Source organism: Opisthocomus hoazin, chromosome 6 (assembly GCF_030867145.1).
Source record: "Opisthocomus hoazin isolate bOpiHoa1 chromosome 6, bOpiHoa1.hap1, whole genome shotgun sequence".
Classification (NCBI taxonomy): domain Eukaryota; kingdom Metazoa; phylum Chordata; class Aves; order Opisthocomiformes; family Opisthocomidae; genus Opisthocomus; species Opisthocomus hoazin.
In genome coordinates, this window is record NC_134419.1 from 29,210,331 (window position 1) to 29,230,682 (window position 20,352).

The 20,352-nt window shown below is 47.5% G+C and overlaps 1 protein-coding gene across 1 annotated transcript in view; it reads left to right on the plus strand.

Annotated features, from left to right (window-relative positions):
* NOTCH2 (notch receptor 2) overlaps window positions 1-20,093 on the plus strand; it is an 88,024-nt gene extending 67,931 nt beyond the window's left edge. Inside the window, exons 21-33 of the mRNA XM_075422391.1 lie at window positions 371-503; window positions 2,203-2,448; window positions 4,328-4,440; window positions 5,007-5,536; window positions 6,297-6,644; window positions 6,893-7,035; window positions 7,900-8,110; window positions 8,730-8,826; window positions 9,285-9,453; window positions 14,111-14,412; window positions 14,767-14,914; window positions 15,434-15,531; window positions 16,371-20,093. Of these exons, the coding sequence (XP_075278506.1) occupies window positions 371-503; window positions 2,203-2,448; window positions 4,328-4,440; window positions 5,007-5,536; window positions 6,297-6,644; window positions 6,893-7,035; window positions 7,900-8,110; window positions 8,730-8,826; window positions 9,285-9,453; window positions 14,111-14,412; window positions 14,767-14,914; window positions 15,434-15,531; window positions 16,371-17,714 (3,882 nt within the window). The 3' untranslated portion in view covers window positions 17,715-20,093. The remainder of the gene's footprint in view (window positions 1-370; window positions 504-2,202; window positions 2,449-4,327; window positions 4,441-5,006; window positions 5,537-6,296; window positions 6,645-6,892; window positions 7,036-7,899; window positions 8,111-8,729; window positions 8,827-9,284; window positions 9,454-14,110; window positions 14,413-14,766; window positions 14,915-15,433; window positions 15,532-16,370) is intronic.
* Window positions 20,094-20,352: the final 259 nt, after the last annotated feature.

A 20,352-nucleotide genomic window follows, 5' to 3' on the forward strand; every position in this document is an offset into this window, starting at 1 on the left:
TTCAGAATGGTAGAACACCTTGGAAGCTCATGCCCAGAAGGAAAGAATGAGTTTTATGTAAACCTTAAGTCAAAACTACTAAGCTGGTCTCAGTGGTAAAGGGTGTCAGGATTTGATCACTAGATTTTGCAGGAATAAAGTCACTCAAATTCCAACATGTGGTGTGGTGCTGTTGAGGAGTCACAAGGTCAAGTTGTGTGCTTAAGCTGGCTGGCTGTGCAGCCCTTGAAGTCACTTGCAGTTGTAGAACTACAAAGGCAGTCATAATCTGTCCCACTGAGAGTTCATTTTGTCTGCGTTAGCCTTCCTCAGATGTCTGCTAATGTATCTGTTAGAAGAAGATCATTCACACTTATTTTTATACTGGCAGTGTGTGCCTGGATACCAGGGTGTCAACTGCGAGTATGAAGTGGATGAGTGCCAGTTCCAGCCCTGCCAGAATGGAGGAACATGTATAGACCTCGTCGATCATTTCAAGTGCTCCTGTCCACCAGGAACTCGGGGTATGAATGTGATGCTCAGCAATTAAGTGAATGTTGCAAGAGTGAATTTTCCTTTCTGTCTGCTGGTTTCATGACGTAGAGTCTAAAGGAAATGCATTATTTTCTTTGAAGAATGTTCCCAAAGTGCACTGAATCCCTTGAGATACATATTTTCTCTTTAAAAATAAATGCTGCTATTTTTTCTTCTTTTCTTTTAAAGTAATAGGTCATGAAGTGTCCTTTAGGAATGTATGATCCGTCTTTGGCAATGGGATGGACTAGATTATGGTTAAAGTCTCTCCCAACCCTATCTGTTTTGATATAGTATATCTTCTTAGCTAAGATGCTGTGAAATGACACATTTTTTCATGTGTATGAAATGTACAGCTCAGTGTGAGCAAAATCTCCAGATTTGTGTCAGATAGGACTAAATTCTTGGTTCATAAAGTAAATTTAATCAAAATTATAAAATAATCCAATATATTTTCCTCCTGTCCATGTGTATTACCAGTTCATTCACTTTAGTGTGGCTGTCAGCACATCTCCCCAGTCTGGATAAGTGTTTGTTTCGTTGTAAATCATTGCGTTAGCAATTCTTCATTTATTGTTCTTAATCTGGTCCTCCCATTGGGAGAAAAAAAAAAAAAAGTAAAAGTTGCTTCTTATGTCTCTACGTCAAAGTGTGTATTTATGTACCGATTTCTGCATTGCCAGAATTTCTGTGTTGTACTAAAGCGTCCACCCTCCTTTGAGAGGCTCTGAGTGTATTACTTTTAATTCTTCAGTCTATATTTGTTGAGGTGAATTTTTGGGTGTGATTTTTTTTTTTTTTTTTTGGAAATGAAAGGAATTAGAAAAGATTGATATAATTACTTATCATATCGAGACTCAGCTTTTGTCCCTGGGCCAGTCTGAAATGAACACTTCTACTGATCATAGAATCATAGAATGGTGAGGGTTGGAAGGGACCTTAAAGATCATCTAGTTCCAACCATCCTCTGTGTTTAGGCGAACGACATTCCTTGCTCTGGATGAATCAACTGTATTAGCGGACAAAACTACTTGGTCATCTTACTCTCTCTGTCCCCTTTCATCCATTACACTGTGTGGTGAAGGCAGAACCAGTACCAGACGTTGTCTCTGGACAGGGAACCCCGTAGCGAGAGGGAGAAGCTGCCACCACTAGCCACTGTTGAGAGTTTACTGTTGGTACCCAGAAGTCAAACTGCAAAAATGGCATGCTGGCCAGGAATCTGTGTCTTATCACAGTTGCTTTACTGTTGGTTTGTTGTCTCTTGTTTTAATGCTGTCACTAGAAATGCTCTTTGCCGAGTTAAAGGAATGGTGAGAAGCTTGTGGCCTTGCAAGGGCAGCGCAGGGCTCTCTGGCTGTGTTCAGTCACAGGGCTAAATTGAGTGCATCTTTTTTGGTTTGGTTTTGGTTTTGTGTTTTTAATTATGCCTGTAAATTAAGTCAAGCATGAAAACTGCTAAATACCAGTACGACCTACCGTTGAGAACAGCGTGGATCTAAAACACATGCTCCCTAGGTCTGATCTGAGGCTGGCTGGCGGCACGGGGTATGGGTTGCATTAAGCTGGGATCTTTACCTGTTTCTGGCTGGGACTGTGTGAGACGTGGTCTTAAAACGTGATGAGCAGTGTAGCAAATGAGGCCATGACACCGTATCCTCAAAATGTTACTTTTTACTGTCTTAACAGGCCGTTTGTGTGAGGAGAACATCGATGACTGTGTTTCGGTCTCAGGAGTACCCCGCTGCTTTAATGGAGGGCAGTGCATTGACCAGATCGGGGGCTACAGCTGTGTTTGTCTCCCAGGCTTTGCAGGCGAGCGATGCGAGGGAGATATCAACGAATGCCTCTCTAATCCTTGTAACCCTCGTGGAAGTCTGGACTGTGTTCAGCTGATAAATGATTATACGTGCGTCTGTCGTAGTGCTTTTACTGGTGAGTATTTGTAAACATACTTCCAATTTCAGAGTAATATCTTGAAAAATTGTCATTATTTCCGTTTCTGGCAGTGGTGTTATCTAGTCACTTCCCTTTACAATATCTGACTGTTCCCAGCGCCATTTCTCAGTTTTTAAACAATCTGTCTCTTAAACCTTCTAAGAAATTTGGCTTCCAGAACTGTCTCAAACAATGGAATCTCCTGAGACGCTTGGCTGCCAGGACTTTTTTTCTGTGGTACTTTTCTCTTCATAATTTCATGTGTCTAATATTGGAAGCGTAACTGTTCACGTGTCAGCTTCTCCATGATTTTTCATTTTGCAAAGCAGCATATGAATTTTCTCTGTAAATCAGTGTCCTGGTATCCATAATTAACTTTTAGCTTAGCTTTCACAATCCAACTTTGAATCTCAGCTTTGCAAGAGTTTCACACTGCGCAGTCTTATGTCTCTCTTGCTCTAGATCCCTTCTTTGTTAGTATTGCTGCTATTCTGCTTTTTGCCTCCCACTAAGCAGAAGTGTGGGCTAATAGTCTCCAGATGTGTCTTGACTTTCAGCTTTCCAGTTTCAATGGAAGTTTGACTTCTTCAGTATTCAGTTTTCCTCCATTTAAACCTTTCACTTTCCCTGCTTACCAATGACCTTCTCTGCATGCTTTACCAGTAGTTTTTACTCTTTTTTTTATTATTATAATGTAAAGATGCTGTGATTTTCCAATTAAGTTGTGATTGTCAGATGCAAAGAAATCACAAAGACATACATTTGAAGAATTCATGTGGTAGTTTTTGAATGCGTTACCTAAACTGACAAAAGAAGTTCCTAAAAGAGCAACATGTGAGGGAAGTGGAGCCAGGCTAGCTAGTGGGACACCGGGGCAGATCGTTGGATAGGTTTATATTTAAGCCTGTCTGTTAAGCTTGCTTTTATGAGTTACGCCTCATGTTGCTTCTGGCTCTCATGGAAGGATTGCTGGAACTTGGGATGCGTGAGTGCAGACCTGCTGCACCCTAGGAGGAGGAGGGAGAGCTGCTGTGTCTCAGACATGAAATCTGTCTGGAAACGTTAGGCACAGAGGGGGAGCAGGCTGCTTCCTCTAGCTGGTCGTATTCTGTGCATTCCACATTGACCCGTCTGCCTGGGAGGGGATGGGGTGGCTTTGCTGTGGTTGGTGACTGGTAGGATGCCAGGACTCCATGGGCCATCCTGCCCTGTCTGGCCCTGTCTGCGAGCAGTCAGTCTTGGCTGCACATATGTGGAGACTTCTATTAACTTTTTTGTAGGGGGTCCAAGTCATGCTTAGGTCATTCTCGTCTTACTAAAGTCTGGTGTCAGAGTTTGACTCTGGGAGCTGCTGTAAATGCTAGTCAGCACAGTGAGACCTCCGCCTAGCTGAGCAGTCTGCGGAGAGTCCGCTTGCTTGTCCCGTTCACTTAGGTTGCATCGGGTTCTGAGGGTTGTTCATTCATGGTTGGAGTGTGATTTGCTTTTGAACTCATTGAGCACCTCTCAAAAAGTAAGGATGTCTTAAGAACCACCAGCAGCTTCAGGTTCTGTGCCTGGATGACTTGGAGGTGACAGCAGCAAATTCTGTCTTCGTGCTGGATTGCACATATTCTTGAGGAAGCAGACAAGGTGGGTTGTCTCCAAATACCCCTTGTGGATTCTGGGCTTGTGCCTTCCTCTACAGCTACTTAGGCGGCTCCTTAGAGAGCATGTGTTATCTGAAGAGGTGTTCCCTACCTGTTCCGTGGGGAAGGTCTCACTGGAGTGTTTGGCTTGTTGGCTGTTCATCAGAGTGTCTTGCTTTGTGATGGCTTTCTGCTGTGCACACACACACATTTCTCTGCTCTCTTCTCCCTGTGTGTCTACATGTCAGGTCGTCACTGTGAGAGTGTAATAGATGTTTGTCCCCGGAAGCCTTGTCAGAACGGAGGTACCTGTGCTGTGGCCAGCAATATGCCGGACGGGTTCATCTGCCAGTGTCCTCCGGTAAGCACCGTATCCTGAAACCGAATTGCCTGCCTCAGCTGTAGAGTTCTCTGGCTACAGTTGCATTAGTTTCGCTGGTCCTCTATAGGTGAAAGTTATCCTTTCTGTACCTCTTGAAAAGCTGTGTCCTTAAACACTGTTTACCCACATCCTTTGGTTTATCTGCTTAGCTGGGTAACCCAGGGTTTCCGGGTGCCCTAGGAGAGTGATGCTGCCTGTTGTTACCCCAAACAATTCTGCTGTTGAGGCAGGATAGCTGGCTTTTCTATCTTAAACCTAGCATTAAATTTTGACAATTTTTTTTTGCTATCCTATGTTCCCTGTGCTCACTGCAAGACTCCCCTTGTTCATGGCTCTTCTGAGTCCATTTCAAAATGTTACGGAGCCTTGTAAGTTCCTAGCTCTGTGAGGCTGGATGCAGAAAATCATGGCTCCTGCAAAGAGGCTAGAGGAGTTGTGGGGGAGAAAGAGCTTGCACGTGACACCTTGCCTCAAGCCCTCAGAGTGCTGATGAAGTTTGTAATCCTGGTTGTTTTGTTGTTTGGTTTTTTTTTTTCCCCCCATAGGGTTATTCTGGAGCAAAATGTGAGTTCAGCAGCCACAGTACTTGCGGACAAGTGAAATGCAAGAAAGGGGAGCAGTGCATCCACACATCTTCTGGTCCACGGTGCTATTGCCCTAAGCTGTCTGTGGGAGAGGAATGCCAGACAAACACGGGTTGTGCCAGTGCCCCATGCCAGAATGGTGGAAGCTGTCACCCTCATTCTCAGCCTCCTTATTATTATTGTCAGTGCCCTGCTCACACCCAAGGCAGCCACTGTGAACAGCCCGTGACTTTCAGCCCAGAGCCCCAAGGATGTCTGGATTCCCAGTGTGCAGAAAAAGCAAAAGATGGCTATTGTGATGAAGAGTGTAACACTCATGCCTGCCAGTGGGATGGAGGCGACTGCTCCCTGACAACGGAAGATCCTTGGGCCAACTGCTCCTCTTCATTGCGCTGCTGGATGCTTTTCAATGGACAGTGTGACGAGTTCTGCAACACACCGGAGTGCCTGTTTGACAACTTTGAATGTCAGCAAAGTAGCAGAACGTGCAAGTAAGCTTCTGAGAACAGTTTCTGTGTCACTAATGTATCTCGTGCTAGTGCTTTCAGTAGTTGGTACGCTTCATGCCTGCTGCTCGCATCGCTTCCATTGTTTCTGTTGCTGGTCCTTGCCCATGCTTAAAGTTTCTGCTGCTTTGTCTACTTTTCATCTATTTTTGGAAAGAAAATCTGGAATTTGCATGCTATGAACTAAGTTGATAGCCTGAGCGATGGTAATGTGTTAACCTGCTTGATTGATGTGCCCTGCTTTCTGTGGAAAAGTGAAGAGGAGGCGTTTCACCTTGTGCTGGATTTCGGTAGTACTGCCTCCTATCCTGAATTTCACTTAATACCAGCAATACCTGTGTGTTTATCCCAGCTGTATTTGCTACCTCTGAATGTGTTTTCCAGCTTGTTTGTCGTGGCACTTCTTGCTCTTCAATTATTCATGATAAATGCTACAGCTTTTGCTGTGATGCTTCTCCCGTGGTGAGGCAGGAGGTGTTGCAGCTGTACCTTAGTAAACAGAATAAGCCGTTCTCTTCCACTGGTAACAGAACTGAACCATGTGTTCTTGGGGTGTTCTGTGCTGCCTACTTCTGCCAGCCAAGCTTATCCTGGGGTTATATTTCTTCTCCTTGTATCCTGAATATGAGTTTAATTTTACTTCAAATTATTATAAAGAGTATGAGGCCTTGGCGCCTAGACTGCAGGTATACTGTACAGAATGTATATGTCCTGTATGCCGCCTGTAACCCTTTCACTGTTGTAGGTATGACAAGTATTGTGCAGATCACTACGCAGATGGCCGCTGTGACCAGGGCTGTAACAGTGAGGAGTGTGGCTGGGACGGTCTGGACTGTGCTGGTGACAAAGCTGAGAAGCTGGCAGAAGGGACCCTAATCATTGTGGTCTTGATGCCCCCTGATGAGCTGCTGGGTGACGTTCGCAGCTTCTTGCGCACTTTGGGAACTCTCCTGCACACCAATTTGAGAATCAAGCTGGACTCCCAGGGAAACCCCATGGTATTCCCATACTATGGGGAGAAACTGGCAGCACGGAGTCGGCGATCACTTGTGGTCATTCGCAAGCACAGAGAACTGGAGCAAGAGGTCATTGGGTGAGTGGATGCCTTTCTGTTCCTCTGGCCTCATGCTGTTAGCTCTTGCTGGTAGGTGCCTCGGGCATTCTGGACCTTCTAGGGCTGTAGTCTGTGGGTTTTTTTTTTATGGGGAAGTGTAAAGCTATTACAAATGCCAAATTCAGTGCTGGGGTGGAAAGATTAGCTTAAAAGGCAGTTTAACCTAGTGCTTTGGCAAAAGTTTCTGTCGCTGACTTCTGTGCCCTCCTCTTACTGTGTTGGTGCAGCACCAGGGTGTTCCTGGAGATTGACAACCGTCAGTGTGCAGAGGATTCGGAGCAATGCTTTCAGAACACGGAAGCTGCTGCGGCTCTCTTGGCTGCTCAGGCCATGAAGGGCATGTTGCCCTATCCTTTTGTGTCTGTCCAAAGTAAGTAACTGCAGAGGGAAAATTGCTTGTAGAGAAAGGCCGTCAGCAAACTTTGGCTTGCAAAAGTCATCTTCAGATTATTGATCATCATCTTAGTATGTCTCACTGTTTAGTATGGTTTCTGGGAGCTAACTTACGTAATTCTATAACTGGGGATGAATATGTGCAGTGTGCTTATTCTGCTCGGAGGGGACATCTGGTTAGTAAGGCAGGGCATTTAATTTTGGACCTTAGTCATTTTAATACCTGTGGAAACAGTAATCTCTCATGCTGCGGCAATGTGCCACGCACTGCAGTGATCTTGTCTGCACTAAAAACCATACATGTGCTCTAAGCCGTGAATTCCATGAAAAAGGTGCCATTAGAGAGAAAGCGGGGGGGGGCATTCCTCCTCAGTCTGAGAGATGTTTTTTCCTCCGGCAATATGTAATCCCTTTGATTTCTGCTCCCCTCTCCCTCAGTATGAGGCTTGGCTGCAACCTCATACTAGATTGGTAATATCGCTATTCCTAGTTGGGTCATGTTTGTACCTTTACGTAGAACAGCTCCCTCTACACTGATTCAGGGTGGCTGTCTTCAGCCAGCAGGACTCTTGAAGAAGGAGCAAGATCTTTAGTTCCGCAGCCATATACCCTAAAAAATATTTTGAGAAACAAGATCAAGGGAAGCCAGAAAGACAGGATATGTTCTTACAACGGTTGCAGCAGAGCCTAAACTTCCTCAAGCCTTTGCTCTAAGTACATCACAGTATAGAGACAATGCACTCTCTGTGGGGAAGCTTCGGAGTGAGAAAAGAAAGTATGTAGAGGCAAGGTCGTTGTCTCCACTTTGTTAATCTCATTGTGTTTTAACTGGAATTTTTAGGTGAGCACTTGTTACCGCAGAAGACCCAGTTGCTTTACCTACTTGCTGTGGCAGCTTTGATCATCCTCTTAATCCTTCTCTTGGGTGTGATGATGGCAAAGCGTAAGCGCAAACATGGTTCGCTGTGGCTCCCAGAGGGCTTTATTCTGCGCAGGGATCCCAGTAATCATAAACGCAGGGAGCCAGTTGGGGAAGATGCTGTTGGACTCAAGTAAGTTTGCATTTAGGCCACTGGCAGTGTTTTTATTGGTATGTTAGAGGATTTCGAGAATGCAGTGTATAAATCTTTCTTTAAAGGCAGTTAACTCCATAGAAAAAGCTGCCTTTTAAGCTAGAACTTAGGCTATTTATCTAAATTTTAATACATCTGTTTTGGACAGAAGAACTTTAATTAACTGCAATCTATGAGATGTTAGTAAGGAATCTGATCTCCTGGTTACATTTGGTTTTCTGACACTGTGTTTAGTTCAGCAGTTGGGTACTGTTTGCATAATTTCCTCCTGGAGCAGGTGAGACTTTTTTAGGTTGATAAGTGGCAATGGATTTCTAACATATCTAACTCAAGGTGTTAAAGACATGACTCAGAAATAATGGAAAGTTTCAAGTGAAAAATCCATTTTTTGTGGTTTGGCTTTCCACTGAATTAACCGAGTTTGCAGTTGTAAATGCATGAAATGCCACTGTTGGCTGCTTGAGGTTTGTAATTTCTTGGTCCCTCTGTTTGCAAGCTACCAAACTTGCAAGCTTCCCATACTTCGTCTCTGCAGGTGTAAGTAGCGGTAGTAGCACCTGCTCAGCCTGCAAAGTGATGTGTTCTCCTTATTTGTTAGAAATCTGGCAGTCCAGATACCAGAGGGTAACCTGGCTGATTCTGGACCAGCTGAACACTGGGCAGGTGATGGTGGACCTCAGCCGAAGAGAGCAAAGGTAAGGAGCTCCAAGACTTGAACACCCCATGCTTACCACTGAAACTGCTAGTGAGGAAAACAGCTGCATTAACTTCCAGAGTACGTCCCTCACTCAAAGCCTCCCTTTGCTTAGGGATTTGTAATGTATAGGTAATGATACCTGAGGAGCAAATCCTCAGCTTAACATTGCCACCACAGGCCAGGAGAGAAACCAGATAACTCTGTTCCAGTGTCCCCTCCCTGCCCAGGCCCTGCTGCATCAAAGGGAAGGCTAACCATAGTATAATGCCTTGCAGTTCAGGCTTGATAATGTGGGAGTGTGAAAGTCGAGAATACCGAGCAGAAGTAAATGGAGACTCTCATTAGCTTAAAACAAAAACAAACAAACAACAAAACAAAGAAAATGCCAAGAACTTTCAGGGTCTTTGGCCACTTGATGAACATTTTGAAGCATCTTTTTATTTTCCAACTGCTCAGCCTGAGGATCAAGCCTTGCTCCCGGAAGGTGATGAGCAGATAGATCAGCGCCAGTGGACACAGCAGCACTTGGAGGCAGCAGACGTCTGTGGGAGCACGTCACTAGCCCTTACACCACCTCAAGCAGATCAAGAAGTGGATGTTCTAGATGTCAATGTCAGAGGGCCAGGTCAGTACTCTGAGTGTCCATGTGTTCTGTCAGCCAGCCACCGAGCTCCCCTGTCTCCAATGGCTGGGATTGCTAGTGTTTTAAAATTATATGGGGTATACAGGAACACCAGCAGAACTTTTACGGTACTCGAGGAAAGCTCATGTGCACGCCAGAAAATAAAGCTGGAGAGATTGGATCATGGTCTGCAGCACATGGACTATCATATAGCCAGGAGAAAAAGAGTTCACTTAGCAAGCACCTGTAGGAACTACAGCTATAGGATCTCTTTTATAACGACACGTGCCTAAAAGATACTGTCAGAATTCCATTGCGGCAGAAATTTGGAGTTCATGGCTGTGCTGGAAATAGCCCCCAACTTCTCCAGCTGGATCACTGCAGAAACTTGTGGCAGACTTTGCCAAGGACCAACTTATCAGGGTTTATACCTGAGGTGTCTGTTATCTGGGGTGGAAGCACAGATGGCCTTTTCATTAATAAGATGACTTATGGCAGACAGTATACCCGAATCAGCAGCATGTCAGACTTGTGTACTGGAACAGGGCAGCAAAGCAGCAACCTGGTTAATGATTTTTTTATTTTTTTTTTTTATTCACTGATTTATATCCTCAACTTAAGAATTCAGTGAGTTGATCACCATAACACAACTGTGAACTTTGAAGGAAACTTCTTTAACATGCACACGTGCACACCGGCTTGCTCTCTTTCGGTCTGAAATGACTAGAAGCAGTAAGAATGCGCTGCTGCTTTTTCTAGGTGTAGCACCGAGGCTGGTAAGAGACTGGGTGGGTCATTGGGTAATAACCGATTCCTGTGTTCTGAGAGGAGAGAGTTGACTAAGAACCTTGTCCTGGTCGGAAGAGCTGCAAGCATGGCTCTTGTTCATATGCAGAGAAATGATTCTGTTGACATTGCTGCAATTGCTTTTTATCGGATTTTATGGGAATATTTCCATGCAATTTAATGGTGACTGGACTCATTCTTTCAGTTCCCTTCTGTTGTCTTTGCTGCTTCTTGACCCGTTAGCTCTCCTAAACGCAAAGCACAGGGAAGGATTTCTGTATAATGAGTGTGAGAACATAAACCTTCAGTTTCTGCCAAATTTAAGTTTATTTCCCCTATTGAAGCTTCTAGTTGTGTGGCGGGCTAAAAGCTTTCCAAGTGCAGGCGATAATGTTCTTAAGTCTTCAGACTGCTTATTTTCATGTTCACTCAAAGCTTTGTCCAACAATAGCAATGAAATAATACTGACCTGGGAGTTGCTTACCTGCCGTTCAGATGCAACTGTGAAGCTTGCAGCAAGCTGCTGTAAGCTGTTCCCCTCTGCTTGCAGAAGCGAGCGACTGAGTTACTGTCAGGGGAAGAAATTTTTAAAAAGTCTGAGACATGTTGGAGTGATGGGTTAGTAAGGAAGGGTAGGATTCCTCACAGTTAATGTAGTTGTTCGTCTGCCCTGGCCACCTTCCTCTTACTTTGCAGGCAGAGGGAAGAAGTAGGCACTTCCGAGGGGTAGTTCATCTCTGCCTCAAGCAGAAGTCTCCTGAAGGCTGGATGGCTCATGCTCTGGTAATGCTTCACTGCCCCGAATTACAAAGGGTGTTGAGGCTGGCTGACTTGGGTGCAGGTGTCTGGGCTGGAGCCACCTGAAGCCGGGTTAGATCCTGGCCACAGGTCCAGATGGCAGGTAGAACAGTAGAGACGTTTTCTAGAGAGAGGAGAGGCAAGTCAAAACACCTCCATGTAGCAAGGGGCTGTTCCCTTTCTTAATCCAGCACCTTCTGTGGTCTCTCAGGTTCAGGAGGATCCAAGAGGTCCAGGCTCCTACAGAAGTATTGCCTAGAGACTTTGCTAGTGGGTTTTTTACATCCCAGCTTTCCGTATGTTGTGCCTCTTTGAGCCCTGCAGTTGTACCTGTCTGGTGAACGTCTGGCTTTACCAGCTTGCTCCGAGTTTTACATTTACTCAGGGGCTGTCTTCATGAAAGACAGCAAACAGAAGAGTTTTTATAAAATGCTGCTGTCACCTTTGTCTCCCCATGCTGTTCTTTCTCTGTGTCCCCCAGAGTGGCGAGGACATTCTTTTCACTGGAGTTACACTGACTGTGTAACCAGGGTAATGCAATTATAGGCATAACTGGTAAAAGCACCTATAATTAAAACTGATTAACTGTCCCTATTATATGCCCCTCTTTTTCAGTTACTAAAACTTCAGTGGTTCAGACTGGAATTTTCCATGCTGTGTGTCTGCCTCCAGCTGGATCTTTTTGGGTTCTTTTCCAGCTATTTCAGAGAACAAGCTGGAAGGAGCAAAAAAAGATGTCGTGTCCGTGGCTTTTTTTTCTAGTAGTCCATCAAGCATTTAATTGTGATGGTCTAGCTGAATGTGCTGGTTGCCAGCCTTATAAAACTACCCATGTGTGGCCAACTAAGAAAGCTCTGAAAAGAGCCACACGTACCTGAGACACTTTGTGGAGAGTGGCAGCTAATTTTTCCAAGGATTTGATGCATACTATAGCTGTGTCCTTATAGCACATCTAGGCATGATCCATCCAGGACTACTGCAGTGATTGAGCAAGACCTCTCCTGTGAGTGTTTTTTCCCAGGGCTGCGGTGCTGGAGAAAAGGAAAGCTCCTTTCTGTGCTCGGTCTCTCTGCCTTTTGTGCCGGGGCAGTACGGAGGAGACCGCAGCCTGACTTGAATACTGAGAAGTATTCATTTGGGACAAGGAAGCAGAGCAAGCAGTGGGAGGGAGAAGCACAAAAGGAGGTATAGCCTTGGACAACAGGCAAGAGGGTCTATGGACTTGGATCTTGGAACTGAACCCAGGACCGTACGTCAGTGCTTCGCCGCCGTCCAACAAATACTGAGAAAGGAGCTCGGCGAAAGCCTGCGTGTCCTGTGGCTGGGAGCCACCAGGAGGAGTGTGCATGCTGCTGCCAGCCTGCCTGGGGAGCGGACCTGGAGGCCACGGCCCTCCCCACCGCTCCCTGCCATGGAACGGCAGATTTCTAGAAAGTTTTGGAGCTACCTTGAAATAGAGAGTCAGGAAAGCTAGGTGATCAGAAGTTTGGAAGTGGGAGCAGGGCGTTAGAGCTCTGCATATTACTTTCAGTAGGAGATCATCACCTCATTTATCTGCACAGAATCCGAATTCTGCCATGTGGCTTTCTGCAGGGCTCGCACACTTCCTTCAGTGGAGACAGCGCGCTGTAGATTGAGGGTTGTGCAGGCAGGGAAGCTGTTGTCTGTAGAGTCCAGGAAGGTCCCCTGCTTGTCCATTGAATAAATCAGGCAGTTGCTGAAAGATTGTCTTGAATTTCTGCTCGTGAGTCAAGCTGAAGAAGCAAAATCTGTATTCACCTTTGTAGAGCTCCAGTGGGGCACTTAGCACAGAGTGTTTCACTCCTGCTGTCACCTAAGTCCCTCTTACTTTCCAGGTGCTTAAAATGTGTGTGGAGTAAAGGAGTAAAACCAGTAAGCAAGCGTTAGCGTCTACAGTTGGAGTCTTGGATTTTAGGTATTTGACTGTGCTGTCAAGGTCAGAGTGTGCTGAAACTGAAGCACTTGGCGTTTGATAGGTTGCTGAAAATATGTGGAAATATTTCATTCAGAAGGGTGAAAAATCAGCAGCATGAGCTAGGCTTCCTGTACCACCCTCTCTGACCAGCAGAGAGAAAGGGAGGTTCTTAAAAGGCAGCTAAGTTATATTAGAGGTTTGGAGGAGCCTTTCTCCTTCCAGTGGCAATGGAAGGATCCTAGTTGGATGAATGTGAATTTAGCTGTTATGGATGTCCCATCAGTGTGAGCCCATCACTGGAGACTTGTGGAGAGACACAAATATCTTTCAAAGCACTCAAACACTGGTGAGAGTTCCAACAATTTGTAGCTGTGGACAGTCCATGCTGTGATGGAGGGGTACATGGAGCAACATTGCGTGTGTGTAGGTTGCTGCTGGTGCACCAGGGAATAATACTGGATTAGATCCTATTCCATGGTCCCTTCCTACTTGGCGTACTGCTGTGAAATGACAGCGTGTGCTCGATCAGTTTGTTTAGGGCTGTGCTCAGGGATGTTATTAAAAGCAAAATGAAGTTGGTTCAGACGGTTGTACTGTGGCGCTTTTCAGCTCTGAGTGCTTGACTCACAACTGCAGGGTCCTTCTCATGAAGACTTTGGTGTGTAATAGAGATAAAGGCTTTTGTCTGCATGTCTCCTCAGCTTACGACCTTCGAAATGCAGTTTTCCATTAATTGTTCTCTGTAAGTGGTTTCTTTTTCCCAGGTATGCTATTAGAACATCCACGTGAATAGTTGTACTTAGTCATCTGAAGTCTTTGATTTTTATAGCCCTTGCTTCTCATTAGGAACTTAGCTACCCTTTACATTTTGAGGAAGTTTTTCCCTTTAGCAGCAGACATTTTTTGTTTTATAATGATTTGAGAAGTGTCTAAGTTCTGTTGGGGGTGCAGTGAGCGTTAAAGTCCTGCTGGGGAAGAAAACAACTCTCTAACTCCATTGGGCTTTAAGATAGGAGATGACATTTGAGTTAGTGACTGTAGGGATTGTCTCTAGCTGTAGGTGCTCAAAGGGAGAGAATTCTGTGAGGGTTTCCTTTCCTTTGCTGTCAGGTTACTATGATAACATCTCTTCTGTTGCAGATGGATGTACTCCACTTATGTTGGCATCTCTGCGGGCGGGCGGCTCCGATATTAGCGAGGATGATGAGGATGCGGAAGATTCCTCAGCAAATATCATAACAGATTTGATCTATCAAGGCGCCAACCTGCAGGCCCAAACAGACCGTACTGGGGAGATGGCACTGCACTTAGCAGCCCGTTATTCAAGAGCAGATGCTGCGAAACGTTTGCTGGATGCTGGTGCGGATGCTAATGCACGGGACAACATGGGGCGGACTCCCCTGCATGCGGCTGTAGCTGCTGATGCCCAGGGTGTCTTCCAGGTACAGCAACCGAGGAAACCCTTTTAGAGGAGCTGTGCTCTCTGACTGTGTGAGCCTGCCCAAGCCGCGCTCTGCTCACTCACAGCCTTGCTCTCATGCCTTCCGCAGTGTGATGGCCAGGCAAAACTGTATTTTGCCTCCAATTTCCTCAGGTACTCCTAGCCTGAAGAACTCGACATGCATGAATCATCTGGCATGTGTTTATTTTGTCTGTTTTGTCACCTGTTAGCTGGGTCCTTGCATTTCAGTGCTCAGGCTGCTTTTTCATTGTAAAGTTTGTCCTGAGTTTCTGCCAAATCCGCAGTGTTGGTCTGTAGAGGTATAGAAAAAATTCTGTCTTCCCCTCTTGTCCAGATCCTGATCCGTAACAGAGTGACGGACTTGGACGCTCGGATGAATGATGGAACGACCCCGTTGATTCTGGCTGCACGTCTGGCTGTGGAAGGAATGGTGGCCGAGCTAATTAATTGCCAGGCAGATGTGAACGCCGTAGATGACCACGGTAGCGTGAACACAACATACTGGGCTGGGGAAATATGGCAACCATGATGCGAGTGAGGGAGGGGTGGGCTTCTGCTCTCCCGGAGATGGGTTGCTCATAAATTGTGGAGCTAGATGAGACGCCAGGCTCTCCTGCAGCAGTCTGCCTGGTAGTAATAGACTGCAGACTGCTACACAGTGGCTTGGTTAGACAGTCCTGGGAGAGAAGCAGAAGAAGGACGGGGTTGGATATGCTGGGATTTTCTGGACTGCAGGCATAACTGTCTGGGTAGGTTATTTTAAAAATAAAACAAAAAAAAAAATCCCAGAGCAAGTTCTGAAAGTCCCATTGGATCTTGATAACACAGGGGTATGTCACAGCGTGGTGATTTCCAAACTGTAAATAAACGTGACTTCAGGACATGTTCATGTGCAGTGAGCTGCACTGCAGTTGCTTTCTTCCCTCAGTCTACCTTGTCCATCTTGGTGCTTGAGAAAATAGCTCCTCGGTTTGTTACTGAAGTTGTTGGTTTCCCTGCAGGTAAATCTGCTCTTCACTGGGCTGCTGCTGTCAACAACGTGGAAGCAACACTAGTGCTGCTGAAAAATGGAGCCAACAGAGACATGCAGGATAACAAGGTACAGTCTGGGTGTGCTCAGCGTGGCTGTGCCTCCTGACACAAAGCATCTCTTTGCTTTTGGTAGTGGGCTAAATGCAGGTCTTCCAAACCCAGACCGTGACTGGGACTCTCCCCAAGTGCTGCATGTCTTGCAGGATTTCTGATACGGGAGAGCAGTTCGCTTCCTGTTTGGCCAAGTCCTGGGCGTCAATGGTGTGTAAGAGCACCCGGGTGAAGTGGTGCTGGTGTCAAGGAGCTGGATTCCGGTTAGCAGAGAGCCAGATCTGGCAGCACAGCAGCAGTTATGCCCTGTCATGTTTCCAGGGGTGTCAATGCAGGATGGATACAGGGGAGGAGCCCCTCTGTTTGAGACAGTCTGCACTGTGCAGACCTCCTGTAGCTTCACTGTTAGTTTTTGCTGTGTCTTCTCCTTGATTTCTTTCCTCTGCCTAGGGTTTCTTTTTTGGATTATTATGTATTACATAGTGGATGTTTGAGCTACCAACAAGCTGCAGTTTTTTATTGGGCTGTTTTAGTCCCTTGTACCTTTCCCTCATAGAGGACAATGGGAGAAAGGCACCAGGTGCTTTCGCAGTTCCTCCACGGACCCGTGGCAGAATAGTGCACTTTCTGGTGAGGTAGCTGAGCCTATGTGCTCTGCTGCGGTGTAGGAAATCATCTCCTGTAGTCTGCCTTTTTCAATGGGCACCCCTCAGAGTGGGTTGTTCTTGGAGACAGTTAATGCAACACTGCATTAAACGGTGCTTCCAGGTGTTGCTGCACCATTAAGGGAGCGTTAGCTGTAAGTCAGTCCCCCCACAGTGAAGCCACTAAAATACTTATTCTCTGTGTTTTCAGGAAGAGACACCGCTCTTCCTTGCTGCTCGGGAAGGCAGTTTCGAAGCAGCAAAAATCTTGCTGGACCATTTTGCCAACCGAGACATCACAGACCACATGGACCGCCTGCCCCGAGATGTGGCCCAGGACCGGATGCACCACGACATCGTGCAGCTTCTCAACGAGTACAACGTGGCGCACAGCCCGGCTGGGCACCCCGGCGCCATGCTGAACTCTGCCCTCTCCCCGGTCATCTGTGGCCCGAACAGGTCCTTCCTCAATCTGAAGCATGCTTCTTTAAGCAAGAAGTCACGAAAACCGAATGCCAAAGGCATCATGCCCACCAACCTCACCAAAGATGCAAAGAGGAGAAGGAAGAAGTCCCTCAGTGAGAGCAAAGGGCAGTTTTCGGAGAGCTCAGTGACCCTGTCACCGGTTGATTCCCTAGAATCGCCCCATGCTTTTGCATCCGAACCAACATCATCTCCTGTGATGCCATCGCCAGGGGTGTTACACTCGTCGCCCAGCTCGCTGCTGACCGCTCCGTCGGTGCAGGCTGCGCACACAATGTCCTTCTCCAACCTCCACGAGATGCAGCCTTTAGGACGTGGATCCAGCACCGTGCTCCCATCCGTCAGCCAGCTGCTTTCACAGCACAGAACCACCCCTCCCAACAGCGGCCTTGGCAGGCTCCGGCCAGGCAACGTTTCCAGCGAGTGGATGAACCGCATGGAGGTGAACGAGTCCCAGTACAACGAGATGTTTGGCATGGTGCCGCAGGTGATGCATTCGCACCCCAGTGTTTCTCAGCAGAGCGGTTTGGTTCAAGCAGATACAAAGCACATGGGAGTGTCCAGGGAGTCCCTGCCCCCTATCATGACTTTCCAGCTGGTTCCCAAGGGTGGCATAAACCAGCAAGCACTGCCACAGCAGGCCCAGTCAAACTGCGCTCAGAACATGGCTGGTCCTCTTAGCACGATCTACCAGATACCGGATTTAGCTCAGCTGCCCAGCGCCTCGTTCTCCGTGGCTGCCATCCCTCAGCAGGATGGGCAGGTGGCTCAGACGGTCCTCCCGGCCTACCACCAGTTCCAGAGCTCGATGGGGAAATACCCCACGCCTCCGTCGCAGCACAGCTGCTACTCCTCGGCCACAGAACGGACTCCTAGCCACAACCGGCACTTACAAGGGGAGCACCCATACCTGACTCCGTCGCCCGAATCTCCAGACCAGTGGTCCAGCTCTTCCCCACACTCTGCCTCTGACTGGTCTGATGTGGCGACCAGTCCCAGTAACAACCAGCGTGGGCCTGCGGCCGCTCACATGACAGAGCAGCAGCGGAACAACATGCAGGTGTATGCCTGAAGGCTGGCAAAGGTGAAGCCCGATTAAAGCGGACTCCAGAACTCATGAAGGTCTTCCAGGATGGAAATGAAGAACCATTTTAGTATCCAAGAGTCTTAATGAGCCCAGGCTGTTCTTCCCTTGGAGGGACTGTGGTCGCTGTAGGCTTGTATGCTTTTACGCTAAACAGAGAACTGTAGAAGCTGGTGATGGAGAAGACCAGCTGGGTCACTTCTAACCAACTCCCATGCACCTTGGGTGTGATTGCTGTCTGCACTGGATTCTCCAGTCTGCTTTTAAATATGTTCCACCATTTCTTTGGAGAGACAGCTCTTCAGCGTAATGCATCTCGTGGTCGTTTCTCCAGAAATTTCACCAAAACCAGCTTTGTATCCTTATTTTGTTACTCATTTTGTTACCCACATAGCCTCTCTCTGAAGCACCTTCCACTAGTTCTCCTCGAGTTCCAGTTGCCTTGTCTTGACACAGCTCAGAGCTGCACCCGTGTTCCTCGAGCCCTCCTTCCCGCGGCCGCTCTTGCTCAGCAAGCGAGCCGGACTTCCCAAAACACCTGCAGGTCAAGTGACACCTTCTGTCACACAGCTTTCCTCTTCAAGAGCCTTTGCCTTGTACAAACCCACTAACACCCCCTAGCATTCTCACTGCCTGCCCCCCAGGTGTTATGAGATTATGTATACATGTAGTCTTCTCTTAGGTCTTTTTTATTTTTTATTTTTTATTTTTCCCCTCCCGAAAACGCTGGTCTGACCTGGTCTTCCCCCTGCGGTGGCCTGTAGGCGCGTGTCTCCTGTGTTGTATGTCTTCCCCAAGACACGCCTGACCATTTTGACACACTACCCTCCCCGTGCCCCCCGTCCTGCCAGGTGTGTCGGTGACCGCCTTCATGGGCTCCCGTGCCGGAAGAGATGCCCTGCAACTGATCCAGGCCTTTCGGGAGACTCTTGGGATGAGCACGAGTGTATCAAAACCTGAGAAGACGAGCTCCCAGTGTTCTTGCACAGTACTCCTCTCTCCTCCATCACAGGGTGACTGTGTGTCCTGTCCTCCAGATACCATATGCTGCCTCTTTATGGTACTATCAAGAAGCGTCGAGGACGTTGTTGCGTGTTTGCAGTGTGTGCCCTTCTGCAACAGTGTCCCGCCCTGTGAAAGTGCCCCTTTTGCACCGGCCCTGGGGCAGGGCTGCCTTGTCTTCCCCTCCCAAGAAGGAGGCCACAGCACTGACTCCCGAGCAGGCTTCCAGCAGCAGCAGCAGCGTCCCTGAAGCCAGGGGCTGGGCTAAAGTGGCGGACCAAATAGCTCAGAAACCATTGCCTGAACGCGGTTTCGTTACCAGGCTCGGGGCTGTCCTCCACGCTCAGCTCCAGCCTGTGTCGAGATGTCCCAGCTGAGGTGCCCCACGTGCTCTGTGGGACGGTGGTGCCATTTGTGCTGCAGCTCCCCCGATATATTTGGAGTTACGGAAGCCAGCTGTTGCTGACCTTGGGCAAACAGCCGCTCTTTCTGCTTCGTCCGCAAGAGCAGCGCTTCCCTGAAGGGCTCTGAACCAGCCAGCAGCCGAAGTGAACATTGCTGGGGGATGGTTTGCTCCTACCTCTTCGGGGGAACCCTGCAGACGTGCGTTCCAAAGAGATCGGGGCTGTCGGCTGCCGCCAAAGGACAGCGAAGGCCGCTCCCCTCCGAGCAGCGGCCAATCAGCATCCTACCGTGTACAGTATTTTCTCTGATGTTTCTTTCCATTCTAATCAAGAGTAAAAGCTTTTTTCTTTCGATTCGACTCAATGGTACATGAAGGCAGGGCCTCAGGAGGAGCTGGTTCCCGGGGCCATCATTTTGGGCTGAAGTTTTTAATTCTGAAGTTACCGCTTTTTACGACGCACACAGCGTTCCCCGGCACGCTCGCTGCAGTGTGTCCTGTGAAGTTTAGCTGCAACTGACTCAGATCTCCAGGCAGGAGCCCGCGAGCTCCTGGAGGTCTGTCCAGGTACCTGTATCACTGCGAATAATGAAGTGTTGCTACATCGATGCTAAAGAAACAAAGGGCTTCTCCTCGTTAGCCCCAAATAATCAAGTGCCTTTTTATATGTGTGGCTGCCTTTCACAAGATGAGTGCTCTCTGTGGATTGGAGCCGGTTTCGTGCCTGGCGTGTTAATACGATGGCCCTCTGCCTTTCTTTTTTTAACTACTTGTAAAGATAATATCTCCTTAAGGTGGTATTTTATCTCATAAATTGTAGAGTAACCATTCACACAGCAGCATTTTCCTATATTAATAATGGAAAATATTTGCTTATTTTTACATTTTTTATAAAAGTCTTTTATGAAAATAGTTGCTGCAAAATGTATAAGCAATTTTTATCCCCAGAATAAAGAGTATGTGCCCAGCGTCTGAGTGCTGCTGGTTTTCATTTGCCCTCCTGGCTGTCACAGCACAGCCGTTGGGTTGTAGACGGGTCGCCGGTGCTGGGTGGCTGTTCAGACCCCTGGCAAGGGACAACTCGTCAGGACCTTTGCAGTCCGCGTCGAGAGAGAGCTTTTGGGGATGAAGGGTGCTCTGTGCTGCAGCTCAGCAGCACACGAACCCCACCGCTTGGCTCCATCCGAGGGAGCTGAGAGCAGCTGAGCTCGGGTGTAGCAG